The 18,627-nt window shown below is 52.5% G+C and overlaps 1 protein-coding gene, 1 long non-coding RNA gene and 1 pseudogene across 2 annotated transcripts in view; all 3 read left to right on the forward strand.

Annotated features, from left to right (window-relative positions):
* Nucleotides 1–5,368: 5,368 nt before the first annotated feature.
* On the forward strand, nucleotides 5,369–6,184 carry LOC113960201 (keratin-associated protein 10-10-like). Its single transcript, XM_027669620.1, has 3 exons — nucleotides 5,369–5,660; nucleotides 5,708–6,039; nucleotides 6,089–6,184. Exons 1-3 carry the CDS (start codon nucleotides 5,369–5,371, stop codon nucleotides 6,182–6,184), a joined length of 720 nt encoding a protein of 239 aa, XP_027525421.1.
* Nucleotides 6,185–10,275: 4,091 nt separating this feature from the next.
* Nucleotides 10,276–11,503, forward strand: LOC113960190 (annotated as a pseudogene).
* Nucleotides 10,471–18,627, forward strand: part of LOC113960192 — a 15,643-nt gene continuing 7,486 nt past the window's right edge. The window contains exons 1-2 of the long non-coding RNA XR_003531992.1: nucleotides 10,471–10,482; nucleotides 13,684–13,687. This is a non-coding gene — a long non-coding RNA (uncharacterized LOC113960192). The remainder of the gene's footprint in view (nucleotides 10,483–13,683; nucleotides 13,688–18,627) is intronic.

Genomic DNA, 18,627 nt, shown 5'->3' on the forward strand with positions numbered 1-18,627 from the left:
GGAGCCCCCCCTGTGCCCTGGCAGCAGCCCTGGGCTGTGCTGAGCTCCCGGGGGAGCTGCAGTCCCGGGGATGTGCCGGGGATGGACTTTGCTGGTCCCCGTGGAGCTGCAGCACTTCCCAGCTCCCTGGGACAGCTCCGTGTGCTGTGGGACTGCATTCCCCACACCCACCCTGTGTTTCCCTGGCATTAAAGTTCTGTTGCATTCAAACTCAATCTTTGGTGTTTTTTCCTTGTAACTTGTTTTTTCAGGGAATATTTTTTTGTGCAATTCAGCAACTGAGAAAGATTCGAGGGTCCTGGTGGAGAATCAGGCTCTTGAGGGTCCTGGTGGAGAATCAGGCCCCTTTATTACATTGCAACACTGGGTCTGAGTGGGGGAAGAATGTATTTTGCAGCACATCCTTCTAAATAGCCAATACTAAACAGTGGGATTTCCCACCAGTGTCACCTGGAAAGGAATCAAATGGGAAAATCATCTGATGCCTTCCTGGGAGCATGACCTGGTGTCAGACCCATTCCTCCCCAAACCAGGATCCTGCAATGCCAGTTTGAGTTGTAACATCATAATTCTGCCACCTTAAGGCCTCTGGTTCTCAGATTTTTCTGAGAGAACCCCTGAATATTTCGGGTTCTGTGCTCACAGAGCCTCCAGCTCTGCCTGGGCTCGGTGCTCCCTCTGCCTCCTCGTTGCCAGGACGACACTTTCCCAGAAGAACGTGACTCAACCCCCTGGATGTGGAAGGACAACCCTGCTGAGGAACGTGGAGAGTCTGAGACCTGAGGGGGGAGAGGAGAACAGACAAAAACACAAAGGCAACCAAAGGGATTCCCCAGAGAATCACTTTTTTAAGCCCTTGGCGTTGGTTTTGGGGAATCACAGGATCACTGAGGTTGGAAAAGGCCTCCCAGCCCCTTCTCCAGCTTCCCCAACAATTCACATTCATTTCCCTGCTCACAAAACCATTTGTCACTTCCCCAATTTGAAGCCTGAAATCCTTCACCAGCAGTGATTCTACAATTACTTCCTCATCTCTGGATTTTATAAGTGGAAATAAATAAATACAGGCAGGAGAATAAATGAATTTATGTGTGTGAAAGTGGGACTTGCTCCAAAGCTCCCTCTGGAGCTGCTCTGGGGAGGGCACCTCGTGCCAGGGGGGTGGGAGAGGCTCTTCCTCCATCCCTGCTCCTGCCAAGGGGCTCTGTGGGAAGTGCCCGAGGCAGGAATAGGGCAAAGGAGGAACATCTGGAGCTGGAAATGCATTTCAGACAGGATAAAAGCCACGGGAGGGGAGCTGAGGGCACAGGAGGAGTCACCCTGGCAGGGCTGGAGTTGCTGAAAGGGGATGGAGAGGAGACTCAGTCACCCCTCACTGACCCAAAACTGCCAGAGAACAAACCCTGCTCACCTGCTCCCAGCCCTGGGAACAGCCCAGGGAGCACCTGGAGCTGCTGGAGCCACTCCAGAGGAGCTGAGCAGAGGGATGGAGCAGCTCTGCCAGGGGGGAAAGGCTGGGAAAACTGGGATTGTTCAGCCTGGAGAAGAGAAGCTTTGGGGTGACACAGTTGTGGCCTTCCAGGACCTGAAGGGGCTACAGGAAAAATAAAGAGATTATTTCCAAGGGCCTGGAGTGTCAGGATGAGGGGGAATGGCTTCACACTGACAGAGGGGGGGCTTAGATGGGATATTGGGAAGAAATTGTTCCCTGTGAGGGTTGGGAGGCCCTGGCTCAGGTTGCCCAGAGAAGCTGTGGCTGCCCCTGGATCCCTGGAAGTGTCCAAGGCCAGGTTGGAGCAACCTGGGATAGTGGGAGGTGTCCCTGCCCAGGGCAGGGGGTGGCACTGGTTGATCTTTCAGGCCCCTTCCAATCCAAACCATTCCAGGATTCTATTCCAATCCCCTCTCAGGGCACATCTCCCCTTCCCTGCACAGGTCTGGTTGACACCCTGACCGTGGGACCCTCCACCCAATCCCACTGCACCTGAACCCCCTGAACCCTTTCTGGGGCCATTTCCCTCCTTTCTGCACACTCCCAACACTTTTTTGCCTGTTTTTGTTGTGATTTCTGTGCTATCAACCCCCCTCCTGGAAACAAAAGCGACTTTGGAGGCTCCCCTGGGCAGAAGCACTTACTGCAATTGTTCTGAGGAAATGCTTTTGGATGGTTTTGCAAACACCCACTAACATTTTATATATGCAAAGTGTTGTGGCGCTCTGATGTTTAATGACAGGCTGCTGGGGGCTGAACTGCCCGGGATTGAATCATAGCGTCGCTGGGAAATAAATGTGCCAGGGCCAGGCACGTGATCCCTGAGTCAGAGGGTGAAGAACACCTGGGGAATGGGGAGCCCCTTGGATCCGGGCATTGCCAGCCGGCCTGGTGTTTGTTGTCCTGATGATATTATTGAAATCAGGCTGGCCAAGCATTCACCTCTCCAAACCAGGCCATAGTTGGGCATTTAAATGGGATTTAAATGGGATTTAAATGGGATTGTGCTTCTCTCTCACCTGAGGGGGCCGGGGTTGAGCTCCCAGTTGCTGCTTCGTCACAGCAGGTCAAGCTGGGCCAAAGCTGGGGCTGTAACTCTCAGTGCTCTGTGTCTGAAGGTGTCCTGGGAAACCCTCAATAAATCAGCTGTCCCTCCTTTCCCTGGTTCTCTGTGTGTTGAACAGGGAATGATCAGTGTTGGTGGCTTTGCTGCTCCCTCACCCTGAGACTCCCACACTCCTCCTCACACTCCTCCTGTTCCTGGTGCAGCTGTGACCAAACCCACCGTGAGCTGGGCTGGGGACGGGCTGATTTATCCCATACCAGGATCCCTCTGACCAGCCCACTTTTACCAAAATGAGTTTTCTCCTCTCGTGTTTCTCCCTGGGAACGATCAGGAGCTGCGTGGCAGAGGAGGAGGAACCTCATGCTGGACTGGGGCTGCAGCTGCCACACCAACCCTGGTGCTGTTTTATATCCCAGAATCCCAGAAAAGCCGTGGAGGGACCTCTGGAGATCACCCAGGGCAGGGTCACCCAGAGCAGGTGACACAGGGACACATCCAGGTGGGTCTGGGATGTCTCCAGGGAGGGACATTCCAACCCTTTCCCGGGCAGCTCTTCCACCCTCCATGGACAGAGGTTCTTCCCCACCTTGAGGTGGAACTCGCTGTGCTTTATTTTATGGCCCTAAACCCGGGACCTGCCGTGTTTTGGAGCCTCAGATGAGGAGCCAGGACTGTCTCTGGGAGGCAATTTGAGCACCCCAGTCATGCAGTGACTCCAGGCCCTGTAAACACGTCCTAACAAGCTTCAGCCCAGCCAGCACACTCAGGCCTAATGTCAGGTTTGGCTCCTCTGCATTCTTGGAGGCCGGGATGTTCAGCCAGGAAAACAAAGTCCTGTTTTTAAGGGCTGGCAGGGAGAGCCCTGGGAGCTCTGAGTGGCTCAGAGTCCAGACCAGGCTCCACTAAGCCGGGCTCAGCTCCACTAAAGCTGGGCTTTAATCAGCTCCTTCCACCCCAGCAGAGCTGCAGGACGGGGTTTGAGGCTCAAAACTGGGAAAAGAGAGGAATCCAGGGACAGGAGTCACGTGCCGGCCAGGACGGGGTAATCAACACAAACAGCAGGCAAAGCCACCCAATTACTGTAATTAACCTCCAAATTGGGTTTGGGGAGTAATGGAGCCTTAATGCCCAAATATGACGTTATTTTCTTGCATCAGCCTGGTGGTCCAGGCGGGTATATAAAACCATTCCTGCTTCAGAAACCTTCCAGCAGGTTCTCTTGGCTTCTCCTCGCTGAACTGAGTAAGTTGGATTCTGATATCATTTTTTTTTCCCCCTAAAATAAAATAAAATTAAAAAATTGTAATTTTGGAAAGGTTCACGTTTAAATTCAGGGCCAAATTTTGGATTTCTGTGATTCTGTGCAATATTCAGGAGCTTATTTTCCTGAAAGAGTCGTTTGTTAATTATTCATTCAGATTGAGGTGTAAAACTGCATTTGAATTCTAGATGGTATCAAAAACGTCTATTTCCATTGCTTTATGGAAATTTAATGTATATGGCCTTTAAATAGCCTTAAAATATCTCAGCCAGCAATACCCACCTGCTGGGGTGGTTCTGACCTTGTGGCTCCTGATCTTTATCTAATTTTGGGCAGAGATGTTGTGTAAATATTGGCACAGGCTGTAGAAATACTGAGACAGTCGCTGTCACCTTTGGGATCAGAGCTTGGGAAGCTGCTTTGGGTGGTTTTATTCTATTTATGCAAAGCAGTGGTGATATGAAAACACTGCCCAGGCTGTGTAGGAATGTGTTATCCACTGGGAATTTCGTGTTTTGTGTTTGGGTTTCACTCCTCCTTTCCCCCTGGTTTGGTCTCGGCTGTCAAGAACACAGAATTAATTGTTGCAGAGGGTTTAAAGGGTGGAACCTGAAGAGAGTGGCTGGATTAGGGTTTAGGGTCAGGAGAAGTTTGAGGGAATGATGGATATTTTGACATTGTGTCTAGAAAAAGAAAACAGAAATCGCTTGAGTCAGACTCAGCCCCACCCAGGCTTTTCCAACATGCAGCACTTAGACAACAAATAATCACCGGGACTGAAACCAAAATATTTCGTTTAATCTCAAACAACAGATTAAGAGGCTCCTTCATGTGGTGCTTTGAGCTGGAATTTGGTTACATTTAAATGGCAACTCGAAATGTAGTTTTATTTTATTTTCCAAATCACCTCCCCACCCTTCAACTTATTTCAAAAGACTGAAAAAGGTGCAGAATTCAGCCCAGGTTTGTGAATGGTTTTACTCCCACTGGAATTTAAATTCAGGGACCTGCTGCCGGGTTTTTGCTGAGTTTCAGCTTTTTTGTTGTGATCCTGCAAATTTTATTTGTTTAATTTTCCCAGTGAGCTCGATACCAAATCTCTGTGTCAAAGTCACCTGTTCCAAAGTGACTGCACCAAACCCAGGGTTATTTATACCCTCCTGGGATCCATTCCCTCTCAGGGAGAGAGGATATTCCTCTTTCTGTATTTTGTCTGCTCAACCCAGACGGGGCAAATTCAAACCAGTGAAATGTTTCATGCTTCCCATTCCTGAACCCTCGGTGCTGTGTGACCCCAAATTCACTGACCTGCCCCTCCAAATCCCAGAGGAGAGGGCAGATGTCTCAGAGTAACCCCAGAGGTGCTTTGGTGCCCTCAGGGAGGATTTTGGGCCCCGGGAGCTCACTGAGGAGAGCAAAGCAGAGCAGAGCAGGGTGGTCACCGCGTTATCCCCCCCTCCCGTCTCTCGGGTGTCGCTCCCGTCCTTCCAGCCCCTTTGCTTTCCCGCGTGTCTGTTCCTTCCCTGCAGGTCGGCAGCGCAGCCCCAGGATGTCCTGTGAGAAATCCGTGTGCGTGGAGCCGTGTCCCTGTCCCTGCCCCGGGCAGTGCCCGGACCCGCGGGCGGCCGCCTGCACCGAGCCCTGTGTCATCGCCTGCCCCGACTCGCGGGTCATCATCTTCCCCCCGCCCGTGGTGGTGACGTTCCCGGGGCCCATCCTCACCACCTACCCCCAGGACACCGTGGTGGGATCCTCGGAGTCGGCCGAGCTGGCGGGAGCGCTGGAGTCGGGGGTGGCCGTCGGGGGGTCGCAGAAGGGGCTGGAGTGCCTCGAGTCCTGCTGTGCCCCCAAGTTTGGCACCAAGTGTGAGCCCGTGTGTGTCCCGCAGTGTGCACCGTGCCCTGCCCCGTGTGCCCCGTGTGCCCCGTGTGCTCCGTGTGCTCCGTGTGCTCCACCGTGTGCTCCGTGTGCTCCACCGTGCACCACCAAGTGCGCTCCACCGTGTGCCACCCCCTGTGCCACCCCGTGTGCCACCAAGTGCACTCCACCTTGTGCCACCCCATGCACCACCAAGTGCGCTCCACCTTGTGCCACCCCGTGTGCCACCAAGTGCGCCCCACCGTGCCCCGCGCCGTGCCCAGCGCCCTGTGCCACCCCGTGTGCCACCAAGTGTGCTCCGCCTTGTGCCACCCCCTGTGCCACCACCGCCTGTGCCACCAAGTGTGTCACCAAGTGTGTCCCCACCTGCACCACCCCCTGCGCTCCCCAGTGCGCGACCAAGTGCGTGCCCGAGCGCTCCTACACCTACTCCACCCGCTGGAAGCACCCCTGCCTCAGGGGCATCTGCAAGAAGGTCAAAGCTTAAAAGGCGACAGTCACAGCAAGGAAACAAGGAAAGAAGTGAAGGAACACGGAATGTGACCGACAGGACACAACAGGACACGACAGGACACGACAGGACACGACAGGACACCCGAGAGGGAAGCGACGCTGGAAACCAGGACCCTGCGTTTAACTCCCTGTAGTGCTTTAGCTTAGATTTCTTTTACTCTCCTGGCTTTGCATCTTGTGCCTGTGCTTTGAACTTCCTCTCCCCAGTCTGACGCTGAGCAGGGTTTAGGGAAGGAAGGGATTTGGTTTGGAGTGGCAGGGATTTGGTCTGGAGTGGCAGGGATTCGAGTGGGACTCGGCAAGTGCGAGGGAAGGGAACGTCGCGAGGAAACGGGTCACGCTGGAGGAACTGGGGATTGGGTTTAGCTTTTCTTGGCTCTAGAGAAACTGCTCCTTCTAGTCTGCATTATCCTTTCTGCAAATGTTCACTTCCACTTTGCATTCACATTAAAATGCTCCTGCATCAAACCATTGGCCTTCTGAATCTCCTTTTGCCTCTGCTCCTTGGTGTCTCTCTCGGTCACACTCAGCCTTGTTTAGACCAACAGGGGAGACTCTTCCTCCAGACACTCAACACCTGATGCCCAGGTAAAGTTAAGGAGCTGGTTCTGCTCTCTGCCAAAAGGGGATGTCAGTCGTGTGGTCCAGGAAAGCAGTGAGAGGTCTGATTCCCAGAGGAACCTGGGTCTGGGTTAAACCCTCCAAATCACAGCAAAATGTCTGGTTTTAGAGTGTCCTGTTCTAACTCATAACCAGCCCTGCTTGGAGACTTTCTTCTCTAGGAACAAGCTGCTCTTGTTTCTGCATCCCAACTTTTCTGAGCTGCTTTTGCACAGGACTCTTTTCCACCTCCCAGTGGTGACAGCCACGGGCAGACCTGGAGCCCCAGTTCTGGTCAGAGCCCCAGTTCCAGCATCTCCCAGCTGGTGCCAGCAGTGGAGCCCTCTGGGCTGTTCAGGACAGCAGGCGTGTCCTGCTCCTGCCAAGCAGTTCCAGGTGGTGTTTTTATACCCAAGGTGGTGTTAATTCCATCCCTCCCTAATGGCTCCATACACGTGTTTGCTCTCTGGGTGCCTCTGGAATTCCGTGTCATTCCTGCAATTACACCCACCCAGAAACATCCCAAGGCTTCCTGAGAACAAAGGGAGCCAGGATGCTTCCCAGACACTCACTGATGTTACACCTGTAACGTGGGATGTTAATTTAATGCTAATAGTATATTATTGGGGTTACACTCCCCAAGACTCTGTAATAAGTGATGAAGAAAAAGGTCATTATTTCACACATGTTTATTTCTATATCTTCTCGAGATATTTATTTTTTTTTTTTAGTAAAGTGATGATTTTCACTATAAAGTTGCTCTTCTTTTGTTTTACGATGCCTTTCATGCCCAGGATCAAGACATAAAGCTGTTTCCAATCAGCTTGAGTTTAAAAGAGGGGCTCACAAAATACATTTTCCCCCTCAGCCCAATCATTCCAGAAGTTCACTCTCCAGGTGACCACATTTTATAACAGGATGGGTTTTTTAATATTACAAATAAATTAGAATCTTTATTCCTCTACTGAGAACCCCGTGAAGCCCCAGGTTGCCAGGCTGGGATGTTGCTCTGCTGGCCCAGTTCTGTGCTGGGGCTGCTCCCTCCTGTGGAATCAGCTCAGGCTGACTCAGACCCGGCCTGGCAGAGCCTGGGGCTGACTCAGACCCGGCCTGGCAGAGCCTGGGGCTGGCTCAGAACTGGCCTGGCAGAGCCTGGGGCTGGCTCAGAACTGGCCTGGCAGGAGATGGTGGCTCTGTGGCTGCAGATGTGCAGGTTGTCACCTCCTAATCCTGCAGTCAGACACCCCAGGGGTGACCAATCCCCCCCTGAAAGGTCCCACTGGTGCTGTTTCCCCAAGCAGGTTGTGACTGGGAGCTCTGAAAGCTCTGAAAGGTTTAGAATTGGAGGTTCGGGAGTTAAACCCAAAGTCTCTGAGCTTGTTTTTCAGCTCCAGGGCCCAAACCCTCCCCAGCTGGTCCATCCTGCCCTTCCCAAGGTGCTCAGGGATGGGGAGCTGGCTTGGAGGAACAACACAACTTCCCCCATTATAACACCAGTTCCCCCTGGCAGCAACCAGCAAACCACCCTCGAAGCTGCTGGAAACTCCTCCCTGGAGTTGCATTTTCCTGCCATAAATTATTCATTTGTTTTCCCTGTGGATTCAGAAGCTCCAGAGACCAAAGCACTGCCCAGAGGAGGAAAGGCTGGAAGGTGAATGTTGACAAAGGCACTGCTAATGCTGCTAAAATCAGGATTAGCAGGAGCTTTGTTTCCCAACAGCTCTGCTGTTCTTGCACCTCTTAATTGTTAAACGTAACTGGGATGGTTGCATTTACAGGGGTTCAATAAACCTGTCTCCTGCCACCCCACACGCTGTTATTTGATGCTTGTAAGGAAAAGCCCTCAGGAAACGTCTCCTGGCCCGTGTTGGTGCAGAATCTGCTCCTTCAGGGTGTCCAACACAACTGGAGCTTCCAACAGGAATTTACAGGCTGTGTAATGAGATAATGAGTCCATAATTGTTAATCCCAAATCTGCTGCTGATTCCTCAGAGGAGCCTGAACTCTGTGGCAAAGAGTGGCAGTGATTCCCTCCCTCCTGGACTTTATTTTTACTGATTTATGGTTTGCTGCCTGTTTTGGGCTTCCAGAGACTCGACTCTCCCTCCCCTCAAAAGACCTCAAGGTGCTGGAGCATGTCCAGAGACACAACGTTTCTTTTCAAAGAAAATGGGCAATTTAGATTTTGAAAACTTTGGGGTTAAATGCCTTGGTCGACGTGTTGAACCCCAGATCCTCCAGCTGGAAACAGAGCTGGAGAGTAAATAAATCCCTGGGCTCCCAATTTCCACGGGGAATTAAAAATTCTTCACACCATGACATGACAAGCAAAACTATTCCCGGAGAGGGAAGGCTCATGGAATTTGTGCTGCACATGTTTAATGAGAGGATCTGAGTTTATCCCACTACAAGGCTGGTTTCAATTTTTTTTTTTTTTTAGCAGCTTAAGCTCAGATTTTATGCAGGGAAATCTTCTTATGTATTTTTTCAATTGATAGAGCAGATTTACACCATACAAAGACCAGAAGGCCTGTGAATTTAACACTCTGATTGTAGTGCAGCAAAGGAAATAAATTGCCTTCTGTGTCAAAGAAAACAACCATGACCTGCAGAGCCACGAAGTGTCTGCCCAGGAGGACGAGGAGATTAAGTTTTGAAGTGAAACTATTACTCATTATCGAGAACCTAAAAGTGCAACAACATGTAATTAATGTTATTACAGCCGAGCTCTGTATCTCCAACACGTTAATCACACGGAGGTGCTTTGATTCTGCGGCAAAAAAAAAAAAAAAAAATTAAAACAACAACAAGGTAAGTGTTGCCTGGAGCTTCCTCATAACCATCCCACAGAATTTAATCCGTGCCTAAAGTACAGGGCTGGAGCCGCGCAGGGTGTGACCGGGCAGAGGGAGGCAGCAGGGGATGGATCTGCCCATCCCAGAGGAATTCTCCTTCCTCCTGCCCCATCCAGAGGCGAAGGGCAGGAGGTGTATTTATTTATCAGAGCTGTGATTATCCCGCTCGGGAGGGTCAGAGGGGACATTTGCGGCCGCCGCGGGGATGGATCTCCACAGGAATGGAGGGGAGAAAACACGGGGGGAGTTTGTGTCTGGAGAAGGGATCTGCCCCCGGAGCTCCCCGGGAACAGGGAACAGGGAACGGGACCTTAAAGCTCATCCCATTCCACCCCCAGGCTGCTCCAAGCCCCGTCCAACCCGCCCTTGGACACTTCCAGGGACGGGGCATCCCTGGAATAACCTGTGCCAGGGCCTCCCTTTCCCCCCAGGGAAGGATTCCTTCCTGATTTCTGCCCTAAACCTCCCCTGGGTGGGTTTTTAACGCGGCCCCCGCAGCTCTGCTCGGGCTGACGAGGCGGGGACGGTCCAAAGGTGGGACTCGATGACCTGGGAGCTCTTTTCCGGCCCAAAAGATTTTGTGATTCCGCGTCGTCGCTGCAACCGGTGATCAAGGGGGAGCCCAAATCACCCGTCCGATGGATATCGCCTTTGGGGCGCAGAACAACCCCCCCTCCGAGAGGTAATTACGGCGGGCGAGGAGCGAGCCAAGGCACAGCATCCGATTTGCAAGTAAATGAGATAATCACCTACAAATAGGCCCTTTACCCTCCGGGCACTCGCAGGGATCGTATAAAAGCACTCGCAGCTCAAGGCTGTTTAACCTCCATCTCCGAACTTTCCCTCCTCGGCGGATCAGGTAAGTCCGGGCTTAACTCTTTTGACTGCCAGATCTTTATTTTTTAGCGCTGAGCTTTGTTCCTCTGCCGAGCGACAAACGGGTCCCTGCTGCCAAACTGTCTGCTGGGGGCTTGGAGAGGTGTGGATCTGGGGAGCTGATCTCAGACTTGGGGACCCCCAAGGGATTCAGACACTTTTCCTCGAGCGCACGGGGGATTTAAATTCCCTCCTCCGCTCGTCCCGCCTCGCTAAGGAAGAGCTTTGATGCTGTAAATTGGTTTTTGGGATGGTTTTTCAGCCGGATTCGCTGGAGGGAGCTGGGCAGCAGCTCCAAGGTGTGCTGGGTGTTATTTTGATCTCCTCCCTGTCTTTCAGACCGACCCCTGGAACCAAAGCCTCTCCTGCCGTCCCCAGAGCCATGTCCTACTGCGGAGAGCTGTGCCTGCCCTGCGGCAGCCCCTGCGAGCTGCCCTGCCCTCAGCCCTTGGCCAACGCCTGCAACGAGCTCTGTGTCACCTCCTGCGACGACTCCAAGGCCGTCATTTACCCCCCGCCCGTGGTCCTGACCTTCCCCGGGCCCATCCTGAGCTCCTGCCCCCAGGAAAGCGTCGTGGGCAGCTGCAGCCCCCCGGGCATCCCCCCGGGCATCGCCCGCTCCGTGGGCTCCGGGGGCTCCCTGGGTTACCGGGGGTACGGAAATCCCGCGGGTTTGAGGGGCTCCATCCTCTTTGGGGGTTCCAGTGGCTACGGGGGGGGTGTGTAATTCCAGCAGGTCCTACAATTCCGGCTGCTCGGCCGTGGGAAGGGGGAGCTGCAGCCCGTACCTCCCCCGCCAGTACAGCACCGGCAGCCGGGGGAGTTGCGGTCCCTGCTAAAGGATTCCCGGGAGCTTCGGGGCAAGAAAACCACGGATACGGAGCTGCAATTCTCGGGCAGCGCTAAGGAAAGCAGAAATTCCTGTAGGAAATGCAGCAGCTTTGTGATTTGGAAGGTCCTGAAGTGCCTGTGTCTGTCCCCCGGGTGATTGTGACTGCTGGGTTTGCTTCTCGTGCCCATTAAAAGCCATGTTGCACAGCACTGACCCGTGGTCATTCCACCCCTCCCTTCCTTCTGAGCTCCCTTATTCCTCTTCCAGATGCTTCATTTAATTCCCTATAGTCACCAGGGATGGTTTCCTTCCATCCACAAGTACTCAGATATTTGGAAATGAGAGTTTTGGCCCTTCAGTATTAGAAAGATATAAAATGCTCTTAGGAACAGGAGAAAAGCTCTGCTTCTCCCTCTTTGGGTCCTCTCCATGGAGCAGCTCAAGCCAAGGCTTTTCCAGGATAGAAGGGAAATCTATTCCCAGCACTGGCGTTTGCAATTAGCAGAAAAAACACTTTTGAAATGCAGTGAAGATGCTGAGGTCACTCCTTTCTCTCTGTAAGCTGGTGAGAGGATGGGGACGGATTCTGATCCAGGCAGGCAGTGCAATTATTGAATCACAGAACCCTGGGATGATTTAGGATGGCAAAGCCCTCCCAGCCCATGGATCCCCCCCGTGCCCCATCCCCACCTTGGCACTCAGTGCCACATCCAGTCCTGCCCTGGGCACCTCCAGGGCTGGGGACTCCCCCACCTCCCTGGGCAGCCCCTGCCAAGGCCTGAACACCCTTTCCAGGGGGAAATTCCTCCTCATGGCCAACCTGACCCTCCCCTGGCACAGCCTGAGGCCGTTCCCCCTCCTCCTGTCTCTTGTTCCCTGGGAGCAGAGCCCGACCCCCCCTGGCTCCCCCCTCCTGTCAGGGAGTTGTGGAGATCCAGAAGGTCCCTCCTGCTGCCTCATCCCACCCCTTCCACCACAAATCCTCACAGAAGGTTTCAGGGCCATCCCTGTCTCGTGGATGAATGGGCAGCACCCCCCTGGCAGCCAGGGCACCTTGTGATGAACCCCCCACGGCCCTGACCCTCAACTGGGGCATCGTTTGAGCTCCAGTGGCCAAGAGCTCCCAGCTGAGGAGAAAAGGAAAGCAGGGAACAAAGGCTGTGCTGCAACATCGACTTTAATGGAAGGAGGGCGAGGACTTAACAACAGCAGAACTTCATCCCGAGGGCACAGGAGGGGCTGGGAGGGTTTGCTGGGGCCGAGTCCTGCTGATCCTCAGGAACCCACGTCCCTCAGCAGGGCCTGCAGCTCCCACCACGGTAGGTGGAATACCGGGAATAGCAGGGGTAGGAATATCGGCCGGACAGGGAAGCGCCGGATCCCCAGGAGCTCTGAGCACCCCCAGAGCTCCCCAGGCCAAAGGAACCCGCCGGCCCCACGGGCAGGGAGGTGCCCACCACGCTCTCCTGGGGGCAGGAGCTCAGGATGGGGCCCGGGAAGACGATGGACACGGGAGGGGGGTAGAGCACAGCTCGGGAGTCCCCGCAGGAGGTGACACAGGGCTGGTTCCAGGCGTCGGCCACGGGCTGGGGACACGGCACCGGGCAGGGCAGGGAGCAGCGGGAGCTCAGCTGGCTGCAGAAGGACATCCTGGGCCTGGCAGAGAGGCTGCAACAAACAGGGGGACAGAGGGGAGCCTCCGTCAGTCAAACCAGGCAACATTCCACGGGTTCCCCTTGGAATCACAGCAGGGATAGTGGGATAGTGGAAGGTGTCCCTGCCCATGGCAGGGGGTGGAATGAGACGGGATTTAAGGTCCCTTCCAACCCAAACCATTCCAGGATTCTATGATTTCTTGAGGTCTGATGCTTCCCCCAGAAATCCCATTCCCTCCAAACCCTGCCAGCATGAAAGAAGCACCAGAACCCTTTGATTTGAATGAAAAGAAACCCTCCACCAACAACAGGCAAAGCCATGGGAAGTGCTCAGGCATGAGCACATTAAAACAACCATTCTGTGATTCCAGAAATCTCCATCTTTAAGGTCCCTTCCAACCCAAACCATTCCATGAATCCACATTAAAGTGATTTTAGGTCAGACTTACCAAGTTGACCAGCAAGGAGAAGCTCAGAGGAGTGGATTGAGTGGATTGAGGAGCTCTGTGCTCTGAGCACTTTTATACCATTGCCCAGGGTCTGAGCCACCCTTTGGGCATTCAGCCCTCCCTCCTTCCACCCCAAACTTCCCTGCCCTTGTCACGGCAGCGGGTGGAGGGATCCGGGCACGTTGTTTGCTCTTGGGCAACAGGAGCTGGGTGGTATCACAGCCCACGGGAATCTTTCATCTCAGGACAAGGCTGGGATTCACCCTCAGCAGTTTCTTCCTACTCAGCACAAAATTGAACTTCCTCCTTCCACTCGTCTGAGCTCCAAAGCACAAAAACCCCAAAATGTTCCACTTTGTTCTGAGGCATCACAGCAGCCCCTGCTCTGTCACACACAGGAGTTCACATTAAATACCTGTCTTTGGTCACACACAGGATTTCACATTAAATATCTTTCTCTGGTCACACACAGGGTTTCACATTAAACACCTTTACAACTGAGGAATTGCATCCAGCTCCTCACCCAGTGTAACAGAGCACAGAGCAGAGCGAGGGGGCAAATGCTGGGTCCTCCTGCACCTGAATTTGATGATCTTAAAGGACTTTGAACTCAGAAATGCTGCTCAGAGTGTTTCTGAACTGCAGAGCTGAACCAGGTTCCACGTGCTGGTTCCTCCTGGCAGCAGAAGGCACGGAAGGAGCCCCGTCCCTGCCCTGCAATCTGCATTCCTGTGGCTTCTCCAGGTGGGATGGAAAGGCTCTGTCTCCACTGGCCTTTATTACAAACACAGACGTTGCCTGGTGCTGCTCCTCAGCCTACTTTGGAAACAAGAGTTTGGGCCCTTCCTCTCCCTTCAGGGAAAAATCCAGCCTGGAAAACCAACAATGCCCTGGAGTGCAGAGCCAGGGCCAGGGGGAGCTCCAGGCCCAGGGGGCTGGAGCAGATTTCCAGCACCCAGGAATTTGGGGAGAGGCTTTTGGGTGCCCTCCTTGTCCTGCCTTGGGGTGAGGACCCTTCCCTTGCCCATCCCAATCCCAGCTGGTTTCATTCCTGGCTCCTGCCAGGCCTGACCTGGAGCTCCCTGTTCTCGTGGTATCAGGGCACCAACCCCGTTTCCATGAGCCAAGAGATAATGGGATTATAATTACAAATAATAACATGAGTACAAGCCATGCCCGGGATCTCCTCCCAGAGGCTCATTTCACTGCCAGGGCATGGTTGGTAAATCATTTGTGCCTCTGTCTTAATCCTCTCTGCTAGAAATCACCAGCAGTGATTCCCCACTTCACGTGGGTGTTACAGGCTTGAAAAGAGCAGGGTTTGACCTGCTGGGGAAAAAAAAAGTGCTTTTATGTTTCAATAGAAAAGTATTTATATATAAAAGTATAAATTTAAATATTTAAAAATTTAAAAAATTTAAAATATGGTTTATTGCTTAATAAACCTGGTTTATATTTATATACACAAATATATATATGTTTATATATTCATATTTTTATATATTTATATTTCTATATATTTATCTTTAACGCTTAATAAACGTGTATTTTCTGGTTTCCAGAACATTTCTTGTGGGCTCAGCACCTTTCAGAGGGAAGGGCTGTGCCAGTCACAGGTTTCCTGAGTTGGGAGCGATGAGTGGTCCTTCTGAAAGGAAAACAAGGCTCAGCAGGTGCCTGGGTTTGTGCTGAACACTTCTCCTCCAAACTTCTGAATCATTGTTTCCTTCATCCTCACCCGAAAGTTTTCTTCCCTCTCAGACTCGAAATGATCTCACGGAGTCCTTTGCAACTCCTTCCCTGGAAATCACGTTTGCTCTGTGATCACACCAGTTCAGTTGCTGCCCATTTTAATACCCCCATTATTATTTCTCAACCTCGGTGTTTCCTTATCTCAAGACAATGTAAAATCCTTGTTTTTTCACCCCTTTATACACAACCACTCATTTGTCCAACACCCAAATGAATTGGGCAACTTTTATTGTTGATTTCTTAATGGGATTATTAAAAGTCTGAGGCAAAATAAGGCACTTGTTGATTCAGAGGGAAAGCTGGGAGGGGCCCTGGGCACATCCTTTCATCTCCTGCCCCGGTTCTGAGTCAAGGACTTTGTTTGGAGAGCTGGAATTGGGGTCTGAGCCCCTCTGCCCCCTCAGCTGAGACCCCCCAGCCCTGGGGAACAGCCCAGGGAGCACCTGGAGCTGCTGGAGCCACTCCAGAGGAGCTGAGCAGGGATGGAGCAGCTCTGCTGGGAGGAAAGGCTGGGAAAATTGGGATTGTTCAGCTTTGGGGTGACCTGACTGTGGCCTTCCAGGACCTGAAGGGGCTCCAAGGAATGTGGGGAGAGACTTTGGACAAGGGCCTGGAGTGGCAGGACAAGGGGGATGGTTCAGAGTGACAGAGGGAAGGGTTAGATGGGATACTGGGAATAAATCCTTCCCTGTGAGGGTGGGGAGGCCCTGGCACAGGTTCCATGGCTGCCCCATCCCTGGAAGTGTCCAAGGCCAGGTTGGAGTGACCTGGGACAGAGGAAGGTGCCCCTGTCCATGGCAGGGGTGGAACTGGATGATCTTTCAGGTCCCTTCCAACCCCAGCCCTCCCAGGATTCCAGGATTCCATAAGGTGGCCTTGGACAGAGGTCTGGGATGTTGATCTCCAGCTCTGTCCTGGTGTTCCTAACCCTGTGAAAAACAAGCAAACACCAATAAATGGCCAGTCCAGGTGCAGATATTGGCTGAGCTGTAACACAGCAGCACAATCTGAAACATTTATGCAAAGATTCGTCTCCCTCTGTCCCCAGCAAAGTTGTCAGATCAAAACAAAGGTGGAAATCACCCTCCCTGCCTGACAGGAGAGGAGTCTCTGGGCTGTGATGGGGATTTAAAACCATCTGAGGTGGAGTTACTCAGGAGAAACAATGATCCCAATGACCTTGATTGAGTGACAGATGCCAAAAAAGTGCATTTGAGGGACGAGGAGGACAAGGGGAAAGGTTCACGTCCCCTGGGGCAAACTGAGGGACTGGATAAAAGCACCTGGAGCCTCCAAAGCACTTCAGAGCTCAGCTCTGTCCTGCTGTGCTGGGAGCACAGAGTTCCTCAATCCACTCAATCCACCCCTCTGGGCTTCTCCTTGCTGGTCAACTTTAACAACACTTTAACAACATATGAGTTATGTGAGTTTATGGAAGAAATCCTCCCCTGGGAGGGTGGGGAGGGCCTGGCACAGGTTGCCCAGAGAAGGGCAGGGAGAAGCTGCTGATGCAGCCAAGATGATCTGTCACCATCAAACCCACAAGGGTCACTGAAGGGAGCAAGAAATTCCTTCAGGACAGAGCCAGGAGTAAGAAAAGAGCAAAGCAAACCCCTCAACATCCCAGCAGCTGCACCTCCCACCCCTCCTGCCTCCTCCTGACTCTGTTTTAGTTTCATTTTCCTTTTTGTTTGGTTCGTTTTCTGTTTTTGTTTCATTCTCCTTTTGCTTTGTTTGGTTTTGTTCTTTCATTTGTTTTTCGACCCCGTTTTCCCTTCAAATATTTTGGTGAAAGCTGCAAAAGGGACAAACCTGCTGGGAACGAGACAAATCAGCAGGGCAGGGGGGGATTTCTGCCTCTCTGTTCCTTGCTGAGGGATCTCTGGGTTCCTCCTGCCAGCCCCAAACCAGAGCACAGGGACATTTGGGAGAGGTTCCCTCAGCGTGGCTGAACCCCCCTGACACTTGGAGGGAGGAAATAACCTTTCCCACTGTGTAATCCTTGACCCTTTTCCCATGAAACCTCTGGAGAAGCAGCTCCCAGATGCCCATTTTAATCAGATTTTCCCTCTGCAAGGGGAGCTGTGGTGGGGGGTCAAACATCCCATCTCTGCCTCTCTGAGCTTTCCTTTCCCCCCCCACAGACCCCAGATGGTCCCAGAGAGCCCCTGGGAAGCCCTTCCTTGCTCAGGAGGATTTTCTGCTTTACCCACAGGTTTTTGTTGCACATTCAGCTCACCTGGATGTGCAGGAGTTCTCTGACTGCTCCTGCTGACTCTGGTGTTCCCCATTTCCTCGTGGGTGACACAACAGCCCAGCTCAGGGTTCACCAGGTCCTTCCTGGTACCAACCCACTCCCTGGGCTGCTTTTGGGTGGGAATGAATCAAACTCCTTTCCTTTTGTGGTTCTTTCACATCCTTCTCCACCTTAAGGAGCATTAGGCACCAGGTTTCCTGATCCAGGACTCCATAGTGGAATTTATTGCTGTAATTAAGGGCCTGAATCCTTTACTGTCCCCCATTGATGGGGTTGATTGTTGTATTGATCAAGGAATCAAACCCTGGTGCCATCAGGGCGCTGCTACTCAAGGTCTTGTCCTGGAAAATCCTCTGGGGGGGCAAAGGCAACAAAAAAGCTGGAGTTTCCCCTCTCTGTGTGGATTCCAGGGAAAGCTGAGAACTGTTTATTGATTCCTTTTCCCCACCTGTGAGTCAATGCTAAACCATAAAAGATATAAACCTCGATGCAGTTTTTAACCAGATGGTTTTGGTTTTGTTGAACTGCCCCTCGTTCCCACAGAGGACAAATCCCAGGGATGGGTTTGGAGAGGCTGGAATCTGCTGTGGCTGAAGATGTAACGGGGTGACGTGTCCAGGTGTGCTGGAAAGCTGGGAATTGCCCAATAATTGGTGATTGTGAGCTGTGAGTGGTTGTGTGTCATCGCTGCTGCTCGGAACCTGCTCCAACATCACGTGCAAGGGGTGGTTCAGAGGCTCCAGACAGGAGTATAAAATCCTGGGCCACTCACACCTCTCCCAACAGCTTCTCCTCACTCCTCCTCGGGGACTCAAGTAAGTTTTTCATTCTTTGCACCTTTTTTATGGGGTCTTTTAATGCTGATTAACTGAACCCTATGTGGAATTCTGCTGTGGGGCCGAGGGGCTGTTCCAGCACCTTCTGAGCCTGCAGAGAGCTCAGGGCTGGGATCCTCCAGCTCCCTGAGGGAATCCTGCACTCCTTGCTGAGTCCTTCAAGGATTCACAGCCCTGAGTTCCTAAAGCTGGGATAGAAATGAGCTGCAGCCCAATCCTGGCTGGCACAGAAATGAGCTGCAGCCCAATCTGGGCTGGGATAGAAATGAGCTCCAGCCCAGTCCTGGCTGGGATAGAAATGAGCT

Source organism: Corapipo altera, unplaced genomic scaffold, assembly GCF_003945725.1.
Source record: "Corapipo altera isolate COAL_440 unplaced genomic scaffold, ASM394572v1 311, whole genome shotgun sequence".
Lineage (NCBI taxonomy): Eukaryota > Metazoa > Chordata > Aves > Passeriformes > Pipridae > Corapipo > Corapipo altera.